This window comes from Bufo bufo, chromosome 11, assembly GCF_905171765.1.
Source record: "Bufo bufo chromosome 11, aBufBuf1.1, whole genome shotgun sequence".
Lineage (NCBI taxonomy): Eukaryota > Metazoa > Chordata > Amphibia > Anura > Bufonidae > Bufo > Bufo bufo.
In genome coordinates, this window is record NC_053399.1 from 49,959,361 (window position 1) to 49,983,925 (window position 24,565).

The 24,565-nt window shown below is 41.9% G+C and overlaps 1 protein-coding gene across 1 annotated transcript in view; it reads left to right on the top strand.

Moving 5' to 3' along the window:
- Positions 1 to 24,565, top strand: part of FMN1 (formin 1) — a 148,513-nt gene that overhangs the window by 87,422 nt on the left and 36,526 nt on the right. Inside the window, 4 exon segments of the mRNA XM_040411763.1 lie at positions 14,162 to 14,223; positions 15,538 to 15,626; positions 16,166 to 16,295; positions 17,039 to 17,185. Coding sequence (XP_040267697.1) covers positions 14,162 to 14,223; positions 15,538 to 15,626; positions 16,166 to 16,295; positions 17,039 to 17,185 — 428 coding nt within the window.

The following is a 24,565-nucleotide window of genomic DNA, read 5'->3' on the forward strand; positions in this document are numbered from 1 at the left end:
CCATCCTGGATAAGCTGCACTACCTGAGCCACTTGTGTGGGTTGTATACTCCGTCTCATGCTACCACTAGAGTGAAAGCACCGCCAGCATTCATAAGTGACCAAAACATCAGCCAGGAAGCATAGGAACTAAGAAGTGGTCTGTGGTCACCACCTGCAGAACCACTCCTTTATTGGGGGTGTCTTGCTAATTGCCTATAATTTCCACCTGTTGTCTATCCCATTTGCACAACAGCATGTGAAATTGATTCTCACTCAGTGTTGCTTCCTAAGTGGACAGTTTGATTTCACAGAAGTGTTTGACTTGGAGTTACATTGTGTTGTTTAAGTGTTCCCTTTATTTTTTTGAGCAGTGTACATCTTCCTCTCGTATTAAATCCTTGCTTTGCTTTCTAAAGCATCTGCCTATCAGTGTTACTTATCTTTGCTTGTAATATCCTTGCTTGAATGATGGACTGTGGGTTTCTCCCAGGAGGTTCTGTCCTGCAACTGGGGTGTCTTCAGAGCTAACTAAGGCTCTCTTGATCCGCAGGTAGGCTAGGATCCCTCTACTAGCCTCCTGGTAACAACTAGTAGCCTGGGCTGTCTAGCTGCATGTCAGGAGGAGGCCCTCAGCTTGTCTCTGGCTGGTGCCTTCTAACTTCTGTCTCTGCAGACTCCTGACTCTGAACTAACTCTCCCTGTCTGGGCCTGGACATTTATACTAGGGGCTCCCTATCTCCCTCTAGTGTCTGGGATGTCTAACTACACCCAACTAGGCCTGCTAAGCATTAACACAGGGGAACATTGCATATAAAAACACATTAGAAAATACATTAAATGCACAATTAAATATAACATTTCTGTCCCTTGTGAGTAGAAGTAACATGCACACCAATTGACCCTTGTGTAGTGCCCACGCCTATCTAGTGGGACATTACATACAGAGCCTTCACCGCTTCCCGGTCCTCCGGTACTAATGAAGCGCTTCCATAATGGAAGCTCTTCATTAGTATTCTCCCCATAAGACGCAGGGGCATTCCCCCCCCCCCCCCACACACACACACTTTTGGGGGGGGGGGAAATGGGTCTTATGGGGCGGATTGGCCATAGGCTTTACAGGGAAAATACCCAGGGGTCACTCAAGCCCTTTTATCTGCCAGCGTCCACACATGCCATCCTGAATTCAACTGATGTGGCCTGCATCTCACCACCTCAGCACCCTGTGTCATATCTTAATCAGAGCCAATTGAAGGAGGAGTACAGAAAATGGCATCTACTTATGGCAACAACAAACGGATAACTTTTGGGGCAATATATTGGGCTGCACTGTGGTATATGGTTCTGATGAGACAGAATTTTGCAGGGATTGCTGATCCTGACTAATTGTATTGCCTCCGCTACAACATGTATTTTTTTTTCAGGTCTACTTTAAGTTCCCAGTCCACCCCAGCCTGCAGCTCAGAGCGGGTGCTGATGGAGAGTCATGTGACCAGTCCCATCCATTAGTGGCCTCCGTTTAAAGGAGTTGTGTCACTTCAGCAAATGGCATTTATCATGTAGAGAGAGTTAATACAAGGCACTTAATAATGTGATTGTCCATATTGCTTCTTTTGCTGGCTGGATTCATTTTTTCATCACATTATACACCGCTCGTTTCCATGGCTATGAGCACCTCTGCAATCCTTTAGCAGTGGCCGTGCTTGGATGCTATAGGAAAAAATGCCGGCCTGTCTGGTGCCCGGGACCACAGGAGCTCACCTAGGCTACTGCTTTTTCCTAGTGTGCAAGCACAACCACTGCTGATGGATTGCAACCATAACCATGGAAACGAGCAGTGTAGAAGGTGATGTAAAAATGAATCAAGCCAGCAAAGGAGGCAATATGGACAATCACAATACATTAGTAAGTGGCTTGTATTAACTTTTTCTACATGATAAATGTCATTTGCTGAAGTGACACAACCCCTTTAATAGCACTATAGACAAACTGTACAATCGCTATTTCTACTGTCCATCTACTAGATGCTTAAAAAAATTGATAATTCCCACTCCAACCAAAACTGTAGTTGTCCCATCAGGCAAACTATACATATTTTATAACAACCCACACTAAAGAGGGGACCCATTTAATTTAGGGCTTGGAGGCATCTGCGTTGAGCTTTCCCTTCTTCTTATTTGTCAGAAGAAGAAAATAACAGATCTGTTTTAATCCTCACTTTAATGCGTTGTGTTCAGTTTGCATCAGTTCCATCGGACGTCACCTATTTTTATGGGAGAAAACGTCTGCCTGGTGTACTTTTTTCTCCTGTTAAAAAATAACTGATATCTGATGGAACTGATGCAGACTGAACACAACGGATGCCCAAAATAAGACTGATCAGTTTTTTATTTTTCATTTTTCTGTTCTGACAGATCAGAAGAATGGAAAGCTTAACGCAGGTGTGAATTAAGCCTTATTTTGGTGTTGGTGTGCATGTTTAAAGTGTAAAAAGCTATAGTTTGAAAACAAAATTACTTTTTTGAACAGTTTTCCCAAAATACAACTAAGGCCCCTTTCACACGGGCGAGTATTCCGCGCGGATGCGATGCGTGAGTTGAACGCATTGCACCCGCACTGAATCCTGACCCATTCATTTCTATGGGGCTGTGCACACGAGCGGTGATTTTCACGCATCACTTGTGCGTTGCGTGAAAATCGCAGCATGCTCCTCTTTGTGCGTTTTTCACGTAACGCAGGCCCCTTAGAAATAAATGGGGTTGCGTGAAAATCGCAAGCATCCGCAAACAAGTGCTGATGCGGTGCAATTTTAACGCACGGTTGATGGGTGACGATCGGGATGGGGACCCGATCATTATTATTTTCCCTTATAACATGGTTATAAGGGAAAATAATAGCATTCTGAATACAGAATGCATAGTACAATAGGGCTGGAGGGGTTAGAAAAAACCACTCTCCTTAATCCACTTGCTCGCGCAGCCCGGCATCTCTTCTGTCTTCTTTTTTGCTGTGTGCAGGAAAAGGACCTGTGGTGACGTCACTCCGGTCATCACATGGTCCGTCACATGATCTTTTACCATGGTGATGGATCATGTGATGGACCACACACGTCACCACAGGTCCTTTTCCTGCACACAGCAAAAAAGAAGACAGAAGAGATGCCGAGCTGCACGAGCGAGTGGATTAAGGTGAGTTTAATTATTTTTTATATTTTTTTAACCCCTCCAGCCCTATTGTACTATGCATTCTGTATTAAGAATGTATTAGTTTCCCTTATAACATGGTTATAAGGGAAAATAATACAATCTACAGAACACCGATCCCAAGCCCGAACTTCTGTGAAGAAGTTCGGGTTTGGGTACCAAACATGCGCAATTTTTCTCACGCGAGTGCGAAATGCATTACAATGTTTTGCACTCGCGCGGAAAAATCGTGCATGCTCCCGCACCTTTTCCCGCAACGCCCGTGTGAAAGAGGCCTAAGGGTATGTTTACATGTGTGTTGAAGCCTCTGTCACAGGTTTGTCAAAAATATCGGAGAGAAAAGTCCTAAATGCTGGACTGTTTTCTCCACTAAAAAATATTCTCCAGAATGAAAACCAAGTGGATCTCTTTATAGTCAAGGGGATCTATTAGGTTCCATTTTTGTCCATTCTGGTATTCCCATTATTCTGCTTCTGTAACGGAGCAGAAGAACAGAAAATATTAGCAGTGATGTGAATAAGCTAAAAAAAAAAAAAATCTATAAAAAACTGTCATGTAAAAAAAAAAGTTGCAAAAATTTTGACAGTCCAACAAATAAAACAAAAAGTTAGGACCACCACGTGCGCTAAATAACGAATAAGTGTGCAGTCATTAAGGCCTTATTAGACCTTTTCATTAAAGGGCTAAACTGTCAGATTAGTGGATAGTATTTAGTTGTGGGCTAGAGCTGTTCATAGGGCCCACAATAAAGTGGTCCGGTGCCATTATTGTGCTGATCGTGGGGATCTCGGAGGTCCATGGTCCGTACTATGTTGTCTAGGTTCTCAGTAGAGCTTTGTGCTGTACATCTGTGCTGTGAACACCTCTTACAGCAACTAAGGGGTTATTAGAGCTGCTGTCTGTCTGGGCTGAGCTGCTGGGGAGACCAGTCTAGATGCGCTCTGTGTGTCTCTGGTGCCAGAGACTTTGTGCTGACGACTTGATGTAACAACGGAGTCTTCTGATCCCCCATAAGACCCTCCATGTTCTCCGCCTCATGAATCAGCAGGCATCTTATAGACACATTTAGGGAGGGAAGTGTCTGAAAAGTCAAGTTCACATGAGACTGTTAAACAAGGCTGAAGAATAATCATTAGTCTTCCCTGCCTCCTCTCTGACACCTTTTTTTTTAGCTTTCGGGCTCTTTCACACTTGCGTTCTTGTCTTCCGGCATAGAGTTCCGTCGTCGGGGCTCTATGCCGGAAGAATCCTGATCAGGATTATCCTAATGCATTCTGAATGGAGAGAAATCCGTTCAGGATGCATCAGGATGTCTTCAGTTCCGGAACGGAACGTTTTTTGGCCGGAGAAAATACCGCAGCATGCTGCGCTTTTTGCTCCGGCCAAAAATCCGGAACACTTGCCGCAAGGCCGGATCCGGAATTAATGCCCATTGAAAGGCATTGATCCGGATCCGGCCTTAAGCTAAACGTCGTTTCGGCGCATTGCCGGAGCCGACATTTAGCTTTTTCAGAGTGGTTACCATGGCTGCCGGGACGCTAAAGTCCTGGCAGCCATGGTAAAGTGTAGTGGGGAGCGGGGAGCAGTGTACTTACCGTCCGTGCGGCTCCCCGGGCGCTCCAGAGTGACATCAGGGCGCCCCAAGCGCATGGATCATGTGATCACATGGATCACGTCATCCATGCGCATGGGGCGCTCTGACGTCATTCTGGAGCGCCCCGGGAGCCGCACGGACTGTAAGTATACCGCTCCCCCGCTCCCCGCTCCTACTATGGCAACCAGGACTTTAATAGCGTCCTGGGTGCCATAGTAACACTGAACGCATTTGGAAGACGGTTCCGTCTTCAAATGCTTTCAGTACACTTGCGTTTTTCCGGATCCGGCGTGTAATTCCGGCAAGTGGAGTACACGCCGGATCCGGACAACGCAAGTGTGAAAGAATTTGCTAGAAAGGGGATTTTCAATCACTGATTACTTTATTCATCTGAGCTTATACGAACAAAGATCCAACGATGGGCTTCATTTGCTGAAATGAAAGAGATGATATACCCTAGTGATCCTTATTGGACTTGGGATCTTTGCTCCCACTAGTGGCACAAAAGAATAAGAGGAGTTAGACTTAGAAAAACATATAATACACTGTTCTGCCTCTGGTGTACCAATACAGGCAGCCATAAATCGGCCTTTGACTGCCGAATGGGCATCAGGAAGGCCAGGGGTAATATGATAGTTTTCAGTGTCTTACTGGGTCCCTTCAGCTCAAATCTGAGTGTAAAACTGTCTGCCTTCCCAAATATTGATGTGTAGATTAACCTTTGGCCAACTAAGGAACTGCTTGTGTAGTCATTCCCGTAGATAGTCTTATCATTTAGAATTGTCCATTGGATGAACCGGCGGTGGACACGGATAGCTGAGAACCCCCAGGCAAGAACTCCATATAGGCTCTTGCTCAACAATAAATTATAACGGCGAATCATCGTCACAATCCACCAGTAGTTGTGAGCCATGACATTCATTACATCAGTCCCTTGCATGCAATTTAAAGCTTATATTACACTGGCCGATTGTTGGCTGCATCATCGCTAACGACCGTTCGTACCAACGCTTGTTAGTGACGATCTGGCAGTGTAGTACTGCCACCGATTACCCAATGAACAAGCAAATGCTTAAAAATAAGCAGTCTAGCTCAATAACTGCAAAAATGATGGGTTAAATAGATGGCAAAAGATGGCTATGTAAGAGAGTGTAGTACTTGCTTACATAGGTTCTCTGTTTTAAAAATAAATATGAAAAAACTGTGAAAGGTTCTTTTTAAGATTTGTACAGTCTTGGCCCGGATTATGTATTTTAAAACTTAGGGTCCATTCACACGTCCGCAATTCTGTTCCGCATTTTGCGGAACGGAATTGCGGACCTATTAATTTCTATGGGGCCGCAATATGTCCTGCCCGGATCCGGAAATGCGGACCCACACTTCCGTGCCCGCAATTCCGATCCTGAAAGAAATAGAACATGTCCTATTCTTGTCCGCAATTGCGGACAAGATTAGGCATTTTCTATTAAGTGCCGGCAATGTGCGGTCCGCAAAATGCGGAACGCACATTGCCGGTGTCCGTGTTTTGCGGATCCGTGGATCTGCAAAACACACACGGACGTGTGAATGGACCCTTAGTTATACTATGGAACGTGTAGATGAAAACCGAATTGACAATATGGTGAATATATTTAGCAATCTCCCTGCTAAGTGTGGGGGATGCATACTCTTTTAACTCCCTGAATTGCTTTAGATTGCCTTTGTAAATAATTAGGATTGATACTTCCTGAAGGCAATTTCTACCTGACATTTAAAGCTGAAGTATTTATCCTTCCGAAACGCTGGGATAAATATGGATTACTTGAATGAACGTTTTGCTGCGTTCACGTAGAGAGATTGCATTTCTTTATTTACTCTGTTGGTTGGGAATGTGCCATTATTTGCATTCTCCACTTGTTACACTAATTGGACATGACTCTTGTATGAGTTTTTAATTCAGCCAAAGGAGAATGACTACAAATGATGTTGGTATAAAACCCTTCTTTGAAGTTCTATTCCCCCCCCCCCCCTCGGATTTCAGAACGTTGCTTCCAGGGATTGACTTCTGGCTTTTGCAAATGTTGCAAATAAAGTGCATTTGGCAACACCAATATCTTTTCTTCAAGACCGTCCTTTTGAGTGGTTCATTTATCTTAATTGTGCTTGATCTTATCCACTGGATGTTTCCTGCAAATCGCTGGCAAAATTACTAACGTTTTTTTTTTCCAGGTCTCTCGATCCAAGAAGATACTTTGCTTTCAAAACAGAGAATGATCTTGTATTAAAAATTATGAAATGGTCAAGTCATGCATCTTCAGCTTGTCTCTGCACTGTGAACTTCTTCAGTGTTCAAGAACAAATGAGCATGAAGGCTTATGCTCAAAACCGTATGACGGCTATGGACAGCCTCTGAGTAGTACAGTCATCATATGGCACATACAATGTTGGACTATATGCAGCAAGCCCACAACAGAAGTGCTGTGAGGAGAATGGGTGTGACAGTGGATATGCTGGTGGTAGTAGTACTCACAGATCACAGCGTCCACCCCCACCCCCGGGCACTCCCTGGGGCTGTGCAGTGGCTTTCCTCAGGGCACTCCCTGGATTTGGGGCTCCTGCCTGGTGTCCTTGATGTTAGGTGTTTGTCTGGGTGCAAGGCAAGATTATAGATGAAGTGGCAGGTGAATGATGGAGTCAATAATTAGGCTGGTGAATTGTAACAGACAACAGTTTCTTTATGGAGTTGATGGTAGGAGTAGTAGTGCATATAGCAGAAATAAACAGAGTTCCAAAGTATATTAAAGTTTGGCACCCCGTCCCTTTTGGATAGGGGACTATTCTATTGCAGCTAGGAAAACTCCTATTTCTTGACCTTCTGTCAAGGCTCTGGGCATAGACAATAAGAACTGAGGACAGGTTATTGCTCGGCTAGTACCCCCATAAGATACCCAGGTGTAAAGTGCCACTGTACTGGAAATCAACCATGACATTGTTCCCTTTGAAGTCAATGTAATGCACAAATGAGACAGGTTCTCTAAAGAGAGATCCTCTTTAGCTACTCTCCTCTCTGGCTAATTTGTCCACATTAATGCCTGTTTATAGTCTTCACATTTTTATTCTGGAATCAGCTGAGCATAAATCTTAATAGGCGTGAGCTCAGTGCTTGATATACAGTCCTTGATATCAGGGGATGCATGTGTCATTTTAACTGACTGGGTTAAGGAATGCGTTGGCGCCTTATGAATGTTAACATCTTTTCCATAACTCGAATATTGCAAACCCGTGTCTGTCACAATGCTATTTTATGTGGACTTTCCATAAGCTTCCAGGATAATATTTGGGCTGTCCCAGAAGCTTAGATCTTGTAAAACACCCCCCTGGTGGCATCTACAGCCTCAAGGTGTTCGGGGAAAGACTTGTATAATCATTTTGGATTTAGTGTGTTAAAGCACAGGGCGCAAAGGAAAGTTTCTACTTAAAACAATTCAATAACCGGAGCGTGTGAAATGTAGCTGGCGAGTGTTTTTTTATGAGCGCCTGCCTGCCTGGGAGCTGGGTCCTGCTCTGCTTTGTGTCCCATCTGACGGCTATTATTTTCTAATGGGAGCAGGTTTGCTCTAATGACGCTGCTGTGTATAAATTCTTTTTGCAGTGAGCAGACACTGTAGGGCCACATAAAAACGTTTGCCTTAATTTCCCTGCAAAAAAGGATTTCAGAAACCAGACCAGGCTTGTAACGGATTTTTTAAAGGTTGAGGAACCCAATAAAATTACCAGCCTTGCACAGCATGCGTCTGCTTCCTTTTGGAGTTATTGTTAGGTGTAGGTGAGATATTCAGGAGGTTGACAGTATGTTGGAGGGAAGTGAAACCCACCAGGAAAGACTGGCTTTAATGAGTCTAATTTGCATTACATGGCAAGCTTCGTGCAGACAAGCTTCATAACATTAGCACTTTTCAGACTGTTGGAGGTGTGAGCCCTGTGACATTGCTCCTGCTGCCTGGTAAATGAGACAACAGTCCATGGCTTAATAATGTACAGCTGCCATAAAGTTGGTGTAAAACGTAGACGGTTTTATCACTTATGAGGATGTGAAGAGCTGTCATCTGTTCTTTGTCATCTATAGTACATATACAATAGGGAAGCCGCTTACTCCTGCGAGATTCTGGCTTAGTTTGGTGTTAAGAAAGATTTGTCCTGGGCCAGACGCACTCAAACTAGTTCAATGTGAGAAACGCTCAGCGTGTGTCAGTGTGAGGTCCCATTGTGACCTAATTTTTAATGATTTTATAATGTGTGTCCCTGTGAGACCTGGAATCTATTGTATTCTGACATTATTATGTTAGTGTAATTCAATTGATTCTAGGACTCTCTGGGTCAAACTGCATTATAAACCATTATAACACTGTGCCATACTGTCAGAGGGGTGGAGGTCAGAACTTGACCTTACACTGACGCACGCTGCGAGTTTCTCGCATTGAACTCTCTTGGGTTTAGCCTTACTGTAGTATACCTATTCCTGGAGGCCACAGTAATCATGTAGAGCCACCTGTTCATTATACAGTTGTTTGTCTGTCCAACTGAAAACCATTGTCTGTAGTTCCAGTCCCGTTTTTCTTAGTTATCTACACCATTGTATGACCGTTGTCCAAGAATTTATTTATTTTTGCTAATGTTCTTCTGGGAAATTGCTCATAAACTAATAAAATTAGTTCAGTGAGGATACGGCTCTTGGCAACCCCGTTGATCAGCTCTTTGAAGAAATAATTTTTCCAGATTATGCGACCAAGTGAATTGGTTTCCTAGGGTTGGGTGGCAAATTACCTTCTGTGCTCAGGTTCTGGTCAAATGTGTTAGGCAGGTTGCTGAATCTCCTTGAAGAGACCAGTCCTGCATGAAGACTAACTGGAAGTACTCCACGGTATGAAGACTTATCGGCAATGCTCCGTGGAAAATGAATATGCAAAGACGTATCTCCCAAGAAAGAGAACCATCTCACCAGTGCCACCTATTGGAAGTGACACCTTTTATGAGTCAAGATCCGACTTTCCAACAAGCCTTGGGATCTGACAGTGGAATATAGCCATGCCAGATATCCATCCGTAGACAGCTGTTTCAGGGATATTGCCCTGAAGTACGAAGTAGGATTCTGGCTGGATCCTCTTTGCATATTTGGGTGTTGGACCCTTACCTATCAGATATTAATGACCTTTCCTGAGGATAGGTCTTCAATATCGAGCCTAGAAAATCCATTTAAGATTTCTTCCACCACTGAATACCGCCTCTATGCTTACTTAATACTTTGGGACCAAGTGCCGCACAGAAAAGCTCACTGACACTGTATCCATATATTACGTTCTTATTGTAGATATTCTCAGTGCAAACCACAATGCATACATTAGACTCTTTCATCTATTGTAGTCTCTACTATACCTTTTGCATTTGCTGAATTTCGTGGATGTAGAAATTTCAGATTGTGATTTTTTTTTTTTGTGATTTTTTTTTATTTATTATATTTTTTTTTGTTTGTCCATTTTAGGAATTACGGTAATTCAAAACTGATATTTGGAATATTTATATTCCATAGGATAGTAGTGGAACATATGTCATATTACAGCTTTTATGGGCTATGCATAGTTTTTAGAAGATGTTGTAGCACATTGGTGAATATAAATATGCTTATTAATCATTGTTGCAAATGAATCCATTGGGATGTTAACTATTAAAATTAACTTTAAGACAAATATAATTTTAGGAAAATAGCTAGTGTTCTGTGTTTGATTACAAGAGTCTGTAGATTTGGGAAGTGAACCTCCCCTTCCCTATGCTGGAATCATAAACACGATCAGACAATGATTATATAACATGTCCAAGTGCTTTATTGATTGCATTGTCAGCCTTGGCTCCACAACTCATTAGGCCTTTAGGATTCAGTTCTATCAAAAAAGAGATTTTTATTTAGTTTTTTCATCCTGAAGTGCACTATTAATTAAAAACTGACCTACTGGTTGAGAACGTAATTCCTATGTTCAGGAAACGTAGGCAGCTGTGAGCATGTTAAGTAAGGGGTATAGCCAACAGTTGTTGAGAAGCAAAATTCTCAGTGCAAAACGAGTCAAACATAAGTGGAAACAGAAAGAGAAGGATCCTTGTGAAGGAAGAAAAACACGTAAAATTTTAAAACGATCCCTTTGCTTGAAATTTACAATGGGAAAATTATGTCCTGGCAACATGTTTCTGTAAACTAAATACTAGTTTGGCACACTGGGTTGGCCAACTCCATTAACCCTTTCCTAATGCAGCGATTTTCTGTTTTTGCGTTTTCGGTTTTCACTCTTTGCCTTCCCGGAACCATGACTTTATTTTTGCATTCACATACCCATATGAGGGCTTGTTTTTTGCAGGACAAGTTGTACTTTCTAATGGCACCATTTAATGTTACATATGATATAGTGGATAGCTGGAAAAAAAAATCCAAATGAGCTGGAATTTGAAAAAAAAAAAACACAATTCCAACAAAAGTTTTTGGGTTTTGTTCTTACGGAGCTCCCTATGTGGTAGAACTGACCTGTACAGTTTCAGTAATACCAGATTTGTATAGCTTGTCTTGTATTTTTATTACTTTTTTTTTTTTCATCGCCATATTCTGACACCTATAACTTTTTTTTCATATTCGTTTTCTCAATTACTTTGTGGCACTCAGCTTGCTGTTGCTAGGAGTCGGGTTCCCACCCCATTCACAATAGAAAAAATTACTCCAGCAATGTAGTTGCAAGATTCTTGGTGTTTATTCAGAAATGCGGCTGTACAGATCATGTGACGTTTCGGCCACTCTTGGCCTTTATTAAACTGGTGCCGCTTAGGATAAAGAATCCAGAAGATGTGCGCTTGGGAAATGTGCCTCAGCACTATGGAATGTGCGCCACATGTGTGACTTTCTATTTAATTTTTTTTTGGGAGGTGAAGCGACAAAAAAACTGCAAACTGGCCATGATTAATTATTTTTTAAAACGTTCAACATACAGGATAAATACATTTATATTTTAATAGTTTGGGCATTTGGGACTTGACAATGTATATGATCTTTGTTTTATTTTTATTTTAATTATGAGGAAAAGGGTGATTAGAATTTTTATATTTTTTACTTGTTTAAAAACTTTTACTTATTTTTCACTTTTTTAAACCCCCTAGGGGTCTTGACATGCACTCTTTCTTATGTTCTATTGTGATTTTATACAGCAAATTATGATGAATTTAGTCTTTTGCTATGGAGCATGAAATCGGCAGGCCTCCATAGGGACTACAGCTCTAATACCGTGGATTTCATTAGAGATACCCAGGGTATTAGAAGCATCCAATGGCTCCCTTGATCACCACGCAGAGGAGCCATTCTGAAAGCTGTGGTGTTCGATCGAACACCACTTCTGAGGGGTTAAATGTCTGCGATCGGCCCTGGGTGTCTGCTGTGTAAAACAGCAAGCACCTGAGGCTATACAACCTGCTCCGGAGCTGGTGCAACCTTTAAAAACCCAACATCCACCATATATACGGTATACTGCAGATGTCTAGGAGGGGTTAAATTAGGAGAATACTTTAGATGTAGACAAGACGAGTATCACAAGAGACTATTGGTTAAACTCCCTGCATGGGTAATAGGAAGAGTAGACGACAGAATATGAGCATTACTCCAACTAGGTAACATTTTAGTCATAAAATACTCTAAAGGGATACATTTAACCCCCTTGTGACCACTAATACGCCTTTTTACTCACGTAAACAACTGGGATTTTAGCTAAACAGCTGGCTTTAATCAATCATTATATGTTCCCAAAATGGTGCATTGAAAACTATAACTTGTCCTGAAAAAAATAAGACCTCATACATTGATGAAAAAACAAAAAAGTTATAGCTCATGGAATGCGATTTAAAAAAAGTAAAGTTATTTGAACATTTTGTGGATATACCACCATCCCACAGGCAAGATGCGTCGTGCTTTAATGTTGAGTGCAGATATTTGTACCATTTTTTTAGTTGTGGGTGGTTCAATGAAAAGGGGGCATCTATCTGACAGGACAAAAGTGTGTGTGTGTGTTTTTGTGTGTGTGTGTATATATATATATATATATATATATATATATAATTTTTTTTTTTTGGGGGGGGGGGGGTTTTAAGCCTGTTTTATTTTGTAAGGACCAATTCTAACAAGACTTTAGTGGATTTGCCGTCTCAGTGAGTTTAGATTTGATTTGTCATATTGGGCACTTTCTGGTTGCAGATTACTATCCTGTTGAATTACGGTGAATTCTGCACTTCCATTATCAATTAAAGGGGTTGTGCAGCCGTTAATATTTATGACCTATCTTCAGGATAGGTCATCAATACCTGGTCTGCGGGGTCTGACACCCGGCATCCCTGCCGATCAGCTGTTTGACGAGGAGGTGATGCTCCCTGTGAGCACAGCTTCTTGGTCATTACACTGCGTGTCTTGAATGGAGGAGGTACATGTATTACACTGCACTTCCGAGACGAAGTGCAGTGTAATGAAAAGGAAGCAACGCTCACATGGAGCAATGCCTCCTCTTCAAACAGCTGATCGGTGGGGGTCTGACACTTGGTGACTCCCTCCAATCAGCTGTTTAAAGAGGAGGCATTGCTTACACTGCACTTTGTCTCGGAAGTGCAGTGTAATACATGTACCCGCTCCATTCAAGACACGCAGTGGAATGACCAGGAAGCTGCGCTCACATGAAGCAGCGCCTACTCATCAAACAGCTGATCGGCAGGGGGGCCGGGTGTCGGACCCCCGCCAATGAGATATTATATGACCTATTCTGAAGATAGGTCATAAATATTAATGGCTGCACAACTCCTTTAGCAAAAAAACGTTTAAACAGCCAATATGAAAACCAGGCAGGCTTGCATTTCCACTTGGTTGTATCTGCATCGGAGCCGAGACTCGACTGTGCAGCGGCCACTACACAGGACCGCACCCCAAGAACGCATCCTTGGCTCTTAATTAATTTTTGTCCTTTGGAATTTGCTTATTTTATCTTGCACTTATGAAATGCCTCAAAGGGATAGCAATGAAGTCATTGTGAGTGTCCTCTTTTGCTTAGTCTAAAACTAGTAAATTATAATTTTTTGACATGTGTGACATGAGAAGACCCAGTGCTTTGTCACTTAAGACTGTGTGCTAAATGGCACGTTTAGATAGAATTCATACAGACAAGCAAAGAGCCATCGGGTAATGCAGTGTAAGTACAGGACCCAACGCACTTGATGGTGTAGTACTAATAAAAAGACACAACATAGTCTACATGTGACCAATGACCAGAGAATTGAGGACTTCAATCAGTATATTTGATCATGTCTGTCTTTTTCATAGCCTGTGATTTTTCTCTCCACAGCTATCTTAAATGTAGATGATTCGGTTGTGGATCTAGAAACATTAGAAGCTTTGTATGAAAATGTAAGTGGGTTTTGCTTGTAACTAATGTCTACAAATTACCCTTTTTTTACCCCCCCCCCCCCCCCCACACACACACAGTTAGTTATGTCTTGGTTGATGTAGCCATTTCTTCTGTTGTGAAGGGGGCATATATGGAAGCTATACAAAAAAAATGTATAAACTGGCCCAGTTTCTATAGCTGAGAGTTACATTCAGGCTAACCATATACACAACATGGTATCTTAGGCTAATTTCACACTTCTGCTGTTTTCCGGTATTGAGATCCGGCAGAGGCTCTCAATACCAGAAAATAACATTTCCGTATAGTCCTCATGCATTCTGAATGGAAAGAGATCTGTTCAAGATGCATCAGGATCTTGTGTGACCGGATGTTGTGACCGGACACAAAACACTGCAAGCTGCGGTTTTATGTCTGGTCATTAAAAAAAAAACGGATCCATCACTGAAGGTAATTTAAGTCAATGGTGACTGATCCGTTTCTTCCTAAAAAGCCGGATCCCACACCCATTGACTCTTAATGTATTTAGTGACTGATCCGTTTTTTTCAGTTTTGATTTGACACAACTGCATCCTAACAGAACGGATGCATCCTGGTGTGCAAAATCAAAACAGATCCTCAATACTGGAATTAACGACACAAGTGTGAAAGTAGCCTTACAATTACATCCAATCAGTGATATCCTGAATGCAGTAATATCCATATGTAGGTAATCAATATATTTTATATTTATAATGGCTATGTATCTTTGCATAGAAATGCGTTAGGCATGTAACTGTAGGGAACGGTTCTATTTTATCCTTGATATTTGATGCATTATATTGTAGTTTAGGTTTAGAAAAAGTTGTTGGAACATTGTATCATTCAGGGGGTAGATCTATGGGGGTTGGAGAGGTTTTAGTCGCACCCAAGCAATGAAGCCTGAGTTGGTTTCAAAATTTACCTCTGCCCAATAAAAAGACTTTGCATTGGGCTCCAGTAGAATTGTACAGCTCCGATGTTAACAAAATGTGCAAAACTGACTGCTGTGCTTCTTTTTAGTGGTCGGCTCTATTTTTAGTGCGGTGGTGGTGGCCGGCTAAAAACGGCAGCACCATTTCTAGCAATTAGAAGCTGGGTGTGTGTATTTCCAAAGACCCAACCACTGAGGTTAATGTGCAATAGCAAACTTTTAGAAGACATAATTTTCCCTTTATTTATTTTTTCTGTCTCGGCATGCAATTTTATTTTTATTTTCCTCTGTTTAGCTATTAACGTCTCCCTTAAAATATGGCAAATTTAGCATGTAAAATTCTAATCTTGCATTTTATATTCAGAGAGCTCAGAAGGAGGAACTGGAAACTATCAAAAAGCATTACGAAACCTCTGCAGCAGAAGATGTGAAGCTGCTAGACAAACCTGAACAGTAAGAAACAAGTCATCTTGCTCCTTGTCCTCTTCTAAGTAATATAGTTACTAAGGCTTCGTTCACATCACCGTTCAGCCTTTCCGTTCTAGGGGCAGGAAAACGGAAAGGACGGATTCGGCACATAACTGCAGGCATGCACAACTTTTGTCTACGCTCCAAAATCTTCTTCTGAGCGGAAACCTAACCGACCCCATTATAGTCTATGGGGCCCGTGGGTTCCGTTCGGCTCAGTTATGTGCCGAATCTGTCCTTTCCGTTTTCCTACCCTTAAACGGAGCAGGAGAACGGAAAGGCTGAACGGTGATGTGAACAAAGCCTAATGTTACTTTTAATATGTTCCAATCATTAGATTAGTTATACCAACATAAACATATGATTGCCAGGCCTGAGGGGTGGTTTAATAAATACTATTATGTTAGATGCACCCAAGACCTTTTTGCTCAATCTACTTTTTTTTTTTATTCAATTGCTTTACTTTACAAAGCTTGTACTGTTTATATGGCCCATTGCAATAGTGTTATCCTGTTTTTATCTAGGTTCTTGTATGAGCTTTCTCAGATACCAAATTTTACAGAAAGAGCGAAGTGCATCATTTTCCAGTCTGTCTTTGACGAAGGAATGGGCTCAGTTCATAAGAAAATTGACATGGTCACACAGACCTGCACAGTAAGTCTTACAAAATCTCATTTTTCATCACCCCAACTGTTGTTTGAAAACTTTTTTGCCCATAGATTTGCATTTTCCCAGCATTGTTTAAAAGGTATGGTATAATTAATATCTTCTGTCTTGCTACGTATTGCTGTTATCTTTAGTTTTAAAATCTATTGGACACGTTTTGTCTTTTTTTTACAGATCTGCATGCAATTTTTGCTAAAAAACTAAAAACAAATACATTTTCTAATTACAAGCTGCACAATTCTGTTCTGTTCTCGATCCATCAGAAAAGGTCTGTCTGCTGCTCTGACCTCTTCTGGGGGCTTATGATCCTATTAGAGTAATGTTTTTAGTTTTTTTTTAATGTATGATTTGAGTTTAGGTCTAAGGCCTGCAGACAGTTGTCAGAGAGCTCTTCTGACAGATTTAGCATGGAATGGCATTCTGCAGCTTGATATTGGAGGAATACAAGGTACTGAAACCAAACAAAGCTAGATTTTTTTATTTTGCATAATTTTAAGATAGTTTTTAGTGCTAAATACATGCAAATAACAAAAAATGGTGCCAAGTTTTCCATAAGTTTTATGCATCAAACACACAAAAATTTGGGAGGAAGTTTTCTAAAGATACTAGAGAAGTCACCATAGAGATGCTGCTCAATTTAAAGTTTATGGAGACTCCGTGACCTATACACTAATGATTGTGGGGGCCCTGTGGACAATTGTGGTACATAGCTATGCTATTTTTTTTTTCAGAACTTATTGGGAATGGATGGTGTAAAAGACATTATGGGCTTGATTCTTGCATTTGGAAACTACATGAATGGAGGCAACCGGACACGAGGGCAAGCAGATGGATTTGGGCTGGAAATTCTACCAAAACTAAAAGACGTCAAAAGTAGGGTAAGTGCCAACTTTTAAATTTTTTTTTGGCTAATGGAACTTTTTGGAGGCAAAATGAATCTTTCAGTGTTGGTTATGTCTTTTTCATGTGACCACATTTGTTTATAGAGGGTGTTTTTGCTATATGTTTTATCTTCTGGATTTATGCCAGTTGACATATTTAAAATCGGAAAGCACTTTCTCCACCTACATCATAGATGCCGTCTGCTTTCCTATGAATAAACACTTTAGGAATGAAGGTTGATATTGCTGTATACTTTGTGTCTTTATTCATCCATATTATCTTAGTGTGTAAAATGAGGGATTTGCAATAACTGGACATATGTATATACAGTAGAAGCAAGTCTGACAAGATCAAGCCACAGATGGAAAAGTGAAAGCCAACTCACAGATGGAAAAATGGATCTACTTTATCAGCAGTATTTTCATGTACACAATGTTTAGTCAGTATACTGTGTTGGCACATTTTATTTTCAGCCTTGTGTAATAGATAGTGGTGTTAAGCATTTTTTTAATGCACATATTTAGAGAAAGATATTTATTTGTACTAGAAATTGGCTGGGTATATCATTAAAACATAACTTTTACTAGTTACGAATAAAATTAAGCAAATTTCAAAACGTGCTCAAAAAGATTTTTTAGAAAAAGCAGCTGATCTCCGGATCAGATTTCTTGACCGTGGCTACCCTATTAGTACACTAAAACCAGCTTTTCAAGCAGCCATGACCGCATATCTCTCCTCCTAAAAAGGCAATCATCTCCGCCAGTGATAAGAGAAATAACACAAGGGAGATTTGCCTCATTGGTACATTGACACAGTGTAAGGGACATTGTCTCTAAACACTGGCACATTTTAAGGATGGATTCTGACATTTGCAAAGTGATTAAAGAGCGTCCCTGTATCACTTATAGGAGAGGGAAGAGCGTCCGTGACCGGGTAGTAAAAAGTCATTTTGTAGCACCACCAGCACAGAGAATTTTGGCTTAATAAACTTATTCGAGGCAATTATAAATGTGGAGGGGGTGTGGCCTGCAAATACATGAAATGCGGAAAAACATTCAAAAGCAATAACACTAATAAGGTGTACGAAATAAGGGACATGATGAATTCTAAATCTAGAGGTGTTGTATACAAAATAACATGCTCCTGTCGAAAGGAGTATGTCGGCAAAACAACAAGAGAACTGAGACTGAGAATTGGGGAGCATGTTGAAGATGTAATAAATCAAAGAGATACTTCATATCACGACTCGTGAGAAATGAACATGCGGGTAGGACCGAGTGCCTTACCTTCATGGGCATTGAAATGATAAAACAGTCAGGGAAAAGAGGCAATTGGGATAGAGAATCCTCCAATGTGAGGCAAAGTGGATTTTTTTTATTTTAAAACTGTGTATCCCAACGGTCTTAATGAACAGCAGAATTTTAGCCGTTTCATATAGGAGCCATATTGGGAATATTTCCTTTTGTTTCCATTTATGTTTCCTGCGTTTTGTTTTGGCATCATACTATACATGTCTGGTCATTATCTGAAATAATATGACAAGGCTTTGTTAAATGACTACGTTTGTACCTTTTAGATCTAGAGTTGATTGAACATCATGTTTACTAATATGAATACAGCCTGTATTGCATCCTGCTTTAAATCCATGAATGAGCTGGTTTGCTCTTTATTGTTAAATAGCTTTCCATTATCAGTGTTATCCTGGGAGCGCTGATTCCCGGTGTCTCTTGGCTACCTAGTAACGATATATGCCGGGACTTGGCTCTACCTAATCTCTGGCAGCCCGACAGAGCATGTGACCACCCCTTCCGGTTGCAGCGGAGTGCGCGCTGTCTAGTGTGCATTCCACATGCGTGTCAGTACACGCAATGAGGAGATGGGGAGTAGATTGGGTATTGGAGCCGGACACATTTAAAAGGGGAGATGGCGCAGTACATTGCACTCTAGTACCTTTATACCAAAATAGGCAGTGAGACAAGGGTCGGTTCGGGACACTTCCCCATACCGTGGCACAGACCACTATTTTGACTTGTGCCTACATCCTCATTTTGGCAAAGAACTTCCATCGCTTCTTTACCAGTGAGTAGAGGTTGTTTCTCCCTTTTACAATCTGTGGAGATATTGTTAGATTTTTCTGTGACATTTTTCCTATTTTCTTTTCCTTTTTTCCTCTTTATAGTACCTCTCTTCACTTAAAAAGTCCCCCTTAGACGGGATGAAACGTGGCATGTAGGGAAACAAAGTGAGGGTCATTATAGGGAATAGGCCCCAAGTAAGGAAAGATTCCATATGGGGTCTCCCCTATCGGGGCGGGAGATCTGTGTCCTCTAGGCAGGGACTACTAGCCCCCTATTTTTCCGGTAGGTAGGGCCTCAGTTATAGGGCTTGCTGGATCCCATGTGTGACAAGTTCCAGTCACCTATATCCTTTCGCCACCATATTGAAGGGTATACACCTGAAGTTAAGATCGTATTGCAGACATCTGAAAGGGGTAAGATCTGTCCATTTATTATTTTGGCATTTATTATGGTCAGGTGACATAGAAAAATAACTTGCATATTTTAGTGTTTTCTCACTGCATTTTATTTTTGAACACGTTTTGAAATTTGCTTAATTTTATTCGTAACTAGTAAAAGTTATGTTTTAATGATATACCCAGTCTACTGTGAGATCGTGTAATAGTAATTGGTGTAAGACGAGATACCTCTACATTTTTATTTCTTGTAAGTTTTGTGCTAGAAATCGGGGTGTAAAGAGTCTCATTAGCAATGCTCTGATCATTGCCAAGAAGAGCCATATTCAACATCTACAGACTCTGAAGGCAACTATAAATAAAATACAGAGGCTCAGTCTGCCTCTTATCTCTCGACCCCAGCCCCTGTTTCAATATATTTGCTCGATCTCTGCTGTCTCTCTGTCTATCTAACTTGCTGCCAGTGCTAACCTCTTGCAGCTCTCTTCTCTGCATTACTCTGTTAGTTACTGAGCACTCGGAAGAGAGCAGAGAATGGCACTGCTGTATACAGTAACACAGTACTTACTGTCAGCACTAAATACTACCACCCCTCTCCCTATCTTACCAGTGTGTCTCTTAGCACTGGGATGATAGGAGCAGAGCTGACAGCTTTTAGCGCAGGCAAGGAGACAGCAGGTATAGGGCACATATAGGGAACCAAGGGCTGGAGCTGTGGCAAGAGGCAAGCTAAGAAACCCCTGTAGACTCTGAATATGGACTATCCTTAGCAACACTCAGAGTACTGCTAAGGAAACTCTCTACACCCTAGTAAAAGGAAAAACCTTACCCTAATAAAGTATATTACAAAAATGCTTCACATCTCTACACAAAAATAAAATGAACTGACAGATGCATGTTAAAATAAAACTACTTTTTGAAGAAACTTCAAAAAGTTTTTAAGCTATACAGAATCGCTAGGATATGCCGTGATGTTCTGACTGGTATGGTTATGACTACCAGGACCCCTACTGATACTCAGATTTAAGATCTGCGGCCCTTCACACTTTTTTTTTTTCCTGCAAAGAGACCCCCTGTTTTTCTGCAGCACTGGGCACTGAAGCATATTTACATTCACTGAATTCCACTAATGCTTTCAGAACCGATTCAGTTACATTGGGGGACATTTTATTTACAGTAGGCTTTATTGTATGAATCGATTTATTGGACCTGTCTGCCCATACTCTTTTTGTTAGCTTTCCATCACGGAACAAAGGCTGCTGACAATGTTGCATGTACTCCGCCGATGGCACCTGCAGGGCTATATCAGTAATGATCAAATTTCCTGTAGAGTTTTATTGAGTCACACCGTATTTTACGATGCAAGATACCAAATAAACATCATACGTACAAGGTATATGTTTGTGGTATGTTTGCAGAATACAATAATGAAGTGGCTTTAGCACTAAGCCACAACTTTAAAGAATATTTTTCCAAATGGTTAGTATAGCCTTGTTGTGTTCGCCTAGGTTTTTTGTTGAAGTATATAAATACAGCTTACTGCATGCGTTTCATCATGCTGTGTACGTGTTACAGAAATGTAAATTGCATATTCTGCATGTGTGAATTGATGACTGGTGGATCCTTATCTGTCTGGTTATTTATAAGTGTGTGAATTATGTCTGGCTGCCAGAGATGTAAACAGTGACGTGTGGAATCATCGGAGGAATGTTTGCCTTGCATGAGCACTTGGGTGACATCATCGTGAGAAGTAGATTTTGCCTTAAGATACATGCTAAAGTATACAGTATTTGCCAACCGATAACACGGTGAAGTCTAATTGAGCCCTTTGTCATAAGTTCATAGATTTAAAACCCTGATCAGTACAGATGAGTGAATTATTAAAAAATTTGGCCGCTTAGGCGAATTTTTGAAGAAAATTAACTTTATGACGAACTACTTCATCACGAAGCATATTTCTGTGTAAGTAGTGGGTGCAATGACAGGGAGCAAGAATTCTGCTGCTCCCCATCATTGTACCCCTTAGATGCCGCGTTCATACATGATCGCGGCATCTGATATAAATAACAGTGTACAATAAAAAAAAAAAAAAAATCATACTTACCTGATCCATTTGCTTGTGAAGGTCCAGCAGCTGCCATCTTTCTCAAACATCTGACTCGAAATCTTGCGTAGCCTGTGATGATGTCATCACACCGGCTGTGCATGGGATTTCGGGTGAGATCTTCAAGCAAGATGGCGGCAGCTGGCCCATCCCAAGCAAGTGGATCAGGTAAGTATGATTTTAATTTTTTTACGCTATTTCAGGTTAAATCGGTGAATCTAATTTATCCGTAAATTCGTATCGAAGTCCACTTTGTAGACTTTGATTCGCTCAACACTACTGATCAGTAGAAAATAAATGTGTAGGATACATACTGATCTGGGATATCTGCAGTTCATGTTTATTTCTTTCTAAAGGTCATACATATCCCAATATGATCCAAACAAACAGGGTGAAATACTGAGCGCTTCTGATGATAAGGATTCATTATCTGCTGTTGGGAACTGTAGTGCGATTCCCATTAGGGATGAGCAAATTTCATTCCGGGTCCAATTCTAACAAAAGGGTCCTAAAAATTCAATTTGGGTACAAATCTATTTTTCCATAATCAAGTACTTCAACTGGCCTGAAAATTGGTATATCATTCTGAGGTCTCCTTTTTCTCTCTTTTTGTTTTTTCTCATTTATTTCTCTCCCTCCCCTGTAAGCTATTAAATGCAATGATAGCAATAGCAAATAATATCAGAGTGACACCGGCATATAGCTCACATGCTGAACTCGCTCCATACGTGGCAGGTGCCGGCTGTATAATAGTGCCGACACCTGTCGACAGTGATCGGGATTGTACGTAAATACCATCCTAGTTATTTAGCCTCTCAGGTGCTACTACAATTGAAGACTAGAGTTGAGCGGACACCTGGATGTTCGGGTTCGGCAGGTTCAGCCGAACTTGAAAAAAAAATTTGGGTTCGGGACCCGAACTTGACCCCGAACCCAATTGAAGTCAATGGGGACCCGAACTTTTGAGCACTAAAATGGCTGTAAAAATGTCATGGAAAGAGCTAGAGGGCTGCAAAAGGCAGCAACATGTGCTTAATAGCATGGCAAATGCTCTGCAAACAAATGTGGATAGGGAAATGAATTAAAAAAAACATAAGACCTTAAAAAATAAAATAAAAATTAGGAATGATGTAGGAGGAAGAGGTTGAGGAGGCGGTGAATGGGTGGATGTGGCGAAGGAGGAATAGGTAGCCAACACAGATGTGTTATTTTGCATTTTTACATAGGGGTATCCCCCAAAATATTGGGACATATAAAAATTAAAAAAAGGAATAAGTGCACTTGAGTACAAGGATGGATGGTTGAGGCTGTTAGAACGGCCTATTCTGCCCAAGGTACAGACAAGTCCTGAGGGATCCAAGCCTGATTCATTTTAATTAACGTGAGCTTGTCCACGTTGGCTGTGGACAGGCGGCTGCGTCTGTCTGTAATGACGCCTCCTGCCGTGCTAAATACACGTTCAGAGAGTACACTGGCTGCAGGGCAGGCCAGCACCTCCAAGGCATACAGGGCAAGCTCTGGCCATGTGGACAATTTGGAGACCCAGAAGTTGAATGGGGCAGAACCATCAGTCAGTACGTGTAAGCGTGTGCACAGGTACTGTTCCACCATGTTGTTCAAATGCTGTCTCCTGCTAACACGCTCCATATCAGCAGTTGAGCCCGGTTGTTGCGTGACAAAGCTAAGTGACAAAGCTTTTCCACATGTCGGCCATGCTAACCCTGCCTTCTGAGATGCTGACACAGCTGCGTTGGTGACATCTTCCTCCTCCGCTGCCTTCGCCTTGTGCTTCCACTTGTCCCCCGGCGTCAGTCGGGAATGCTCTCAGAAGCGCGTCTACCCGCGTGTGCCTGTAGTCGCGCATCTTCCGATCACGCTCCAGTGAGGGAATTGAGGACGGCACATTGTCTTTGTAACGGGGATCCAGCAGGGTGGCCACCCAGGTCTGCTGACGTTTACCCCTGTCTGTGCTGAAGTTGGTTGTAAAGGTGTGTCGCTGACCGGATGAGGAGGTGGTAGAAGAGGAGGAGGAAGCTGAGTAGGAGGAGGAGGCAACAGGAGGCAAAGAATGATGCCCTGCGATCCTTGGCAGCGGAAGGACGTGCGCCATACAGCTCTCTGCCTGGGGCACAGCCGCCACTATATTTACCCAGTGTGCAGTTAGGGAGCTATAGCGTCCCTGGCCGTGCTTACTGGTCCACGTATCTGTGGTTAGGTGGACCTTGCCACAGATGGCGTTGCGCAGTGCACACTTTTATATTATCCGATACTTGGTTGTGCAGGGAGGGCACGGCTCTACTGGAGAAGTAGTGGCGGCTGGGAACGACCTACTGTGAGACAGCAAGCGACATGAGCTGTTTGAAGCTGTCTGTCTCCACCAGCCTGAATGACAGCATTTCAAGGGACAGTAGTTTAGTAAAGCAGGCATTCAGGGCCAGGGATCGAGGGTGGCTAGGTGGGAATTTACGCTTTCTCTTAAAAGTTTGTGAGATGGAGAGCTGAACGCTTCCGTGTGACATGGTGGAGATGCTTGGTGACTGAGGTGGTGGTGTTGGTGGCAGATCCTCTATTTGCTGGGCGGCAGGTGCCAACGTTCCTCCTGAGGCGGAGGACGAGGCCGAGGCAGCAGATGAAGAGGGAGCAGGAGGGGCTTGAGCCCTTTCTTGGTTTTGAAGGTGCTTACTCCACTGCAGCCTGTGTCTCGCATGTAGATGCCTGGTCATGCAGGTTGTGCTAAGGTTCAGAACGTTAATGCCTCGCTTCAGGCTCTGATGGCACAGCGTGCAAACCACTCAGGTC